The following is a 2,500-nucleotide window of genomic DNA, read 5'->3' on the forward strand; positions in this document are numbered from 1 at the left end:
TCCTTTTTTATCCTTACTTTTATTGGCACGTGACATTCATGCGTACAGGGACCTCCAGGAACTGGAAAATCTTATGTGGGTGTGGCCTTGGTTAATCTTCTACTATCAATGAATGTGCCGCAAGACCATGGGCCAATACTGGTAAGAAATTATGTGCTACCATGGCTTCTCTTGCTGCGAGGGATGGAAAGATGGTACTGAGGGTGCCCTCTTTACAAGAGATACCGCTAAAGCACTTTTCATTTGAATATCTCAAAAGGGCGTTGTAGCTTTATTTTAGTGCTTGTAACACTTAAGATGAAAAGCGACAAATTAGGAACTAACAAGCAGTGATGATGAATCATCATTGATGATGAGAGTAACAATGCCTTCCGACTTCAGGAATGTTATTGGAATGATTTCCAATTCAGTTGCAACTTGTTTCACCCATAAAACGTAAGTCAAGCATCCAGAAATTACAGTTTGGCATTAAGAGAATATTGGACTGTTATCTTCATGTGCTCATGTCAGCAACATATATGCAACCTCAAATTATCATATGGTGTTTTCATTTTAGGATGATGGAAAAAATGTACCAAAATGTAAAACACATGTATAGGGCATTCAGAGCCCTCGTTTTTGCTGACAAGCCAAGTGTTTCTTGTCCCTTAAGATGTTGTTTATACATACATATGTAATTGACCACTGCCCATAGGGGAACATAACGACAACAACAGCTGTTAAGAATCCCAACTGGCCGGAGGCAAACCAGTTGGCTATTTACAAGTACAACTGGGCAGTTGAACCAGGGACTACCAGGATCAAATTCAGCGAGTGTTCAGAGCGGGTCTTGAACCCGGGATCTCTGGATCTCAAGGCAAGCTCCCTAACCACTGGGCCACACTGCCTCTATTGCTATATAGCTACATTTTTTAACCATGATTTGAATTAATGCACTAAATATATTTTGTGACAACTATCTCAAAGGATGGAAGTGCGTGGATTGTTTGTGAACTTCTTCAGATCATTCATGACCTGGGAAAGTTGTTGGCGAAAATGGTGAAGCAAGTCTGTAGTATTTTTTTCTTATACAAGCATTGTCTAAATCTGAAATTTTTTAACAAATTTGATTGTAAAAGTTTCTCAAGACGATCTTTTTGTCGGCGGGCAAGTTCTTTTCAAAGAAGAAAAAATAAAAAGGGAACATTTCTTTCAAGTTTAAAAATGACAAAATTATTAATGCACACTTTTCATTAACAAATATGCCTCAATGCTTTACAGGTAGTAACTTACAAGAACCACGCTCTGGACAATTTCATGTTAGATTGCATCAAGAAAGTTTCATCGCCTGACGTGAAGATTGTTCGCGTTGGAAGAGTGGCAGATGAAGCAGATGACAGGCTAAAGAAGTGCCTGTTGAGAGAGGTTTGTAGGCGTTGATGGTTGTTAAAATGTAGTTCACCAGAGCTTTTTTCTTCAAATCTCTTTGACTTATTACATGTATGTATCGATGAAATACTAGGATTTTCCTTTTTTCAAAAAAAATCTCATCTTCACCGCGCACAGTGAAGATATTACTTTTATCTTCAACATGTGAGGATACAGGTGTCGTCATGGTAACTAACACGATTAGCCAATGAAGAACGAGCTTCCCCTTACCTTGTAAAATGCTTTTGTGCTGATATATATTTTGTCTCTACTATATTAAATTTTTAGGGCTAAATTTGACATTCTCATGATTTGTTGTGGTAGTGCACTTTAGAAGTGCACTAAAACACTATGTCACCGGGTTGTAAAAGTGAGTGAGGGTACGTCCGTGGTGTCAAATAGGCCTGCAACGTGTGCATAAATCACGAAAATAAACAGATCTGTTGGAAGCGTACTTGAATTTCAACAAATCAGCCCTAAAATCGGCATGAATTTGTGACGCTGATGAATAACAAAACAGCTTCTATTTCCAAAAGGATGGAATTACCTTGTTGGGAGGCGCGGTGGCCTCATTCTTAGAGTGCTCGACTCCGGATCGAGTGGTCCGGGTTCTGGTCCTGGCTGGGGACATTGTGTTGTGTTTTTGGGCAAGACACTTTACTCTCATGGTGCCTCTCTCCACCCAGGTGTATAAATGGGTACCGGCGAAATGCTGGAGGTAACCCTGCCATGGACTAGCATCCCATCCAGAGGGGAGTATAAATACTCCTACTCGCTTCATGCTACGGAAATCGGAGATAAGCGCCGGCCTGATGAGCCTTCTGGCTCGTAAGCAGAGACCTGGTGATAAACAACCTCGTCTAGGAGAGTGAATTTTTGACTTTGCAGAAACAATGGTGAACCTCAAGAGTTGGGCGATTGTGATCTTTGTATTGAATTCGCACATTTCTTGTCAATCTTTAAAACACTTGAAAGAAAAAAAAAACCTGATATCTTGCCATCATTTTGACACAGTTGTATCCTTTGTTTCACCAGTAAACATGCGAGGTAACTTGATCACGACGCCCGCTGAATTCGATGTCACATTAACTTC

General features: G+C 40.2%; 1 protein-coding gene across 1 annotated transcript in view; it reads left to right on the forward strand.

The window, feature by feature from the left end:
* Positions 1-2,500, forward strand: part of LOC137974319 (NFX1-type zinc finger-containing protein 1-like) — a 55,704-nt gene that overhangs the window by 25,348 nt on the left and 27,856 nt on the right. The window contains exons 11-12 of the mRNA XM_068821208.1: positions 49-141; positions 1,261-1,404. Coding sequence (XP_068677309.1) covers positions 49-141; positions 1,261-1,404 — 237 coding nt within the window. The remainder of the gene's footprint in view (positions 1-48; positions 142-1,260; positions 1,405-2,500) is intronic.

This window comes from Montipora foliosa, chromosome 10 (genome assembly GCF_036669935.1).
Source record: "Montipora foliosa isolate CH-2021 chromosome 10, ASM3666993v2, whole genome shotgun sequence".
Lineage (NCBI taxonomy): Eukaryota > Metazoa > Cnidaria > Anthozoa > Scleractinia > Acroporidae > Montipora > Montipora foliosa.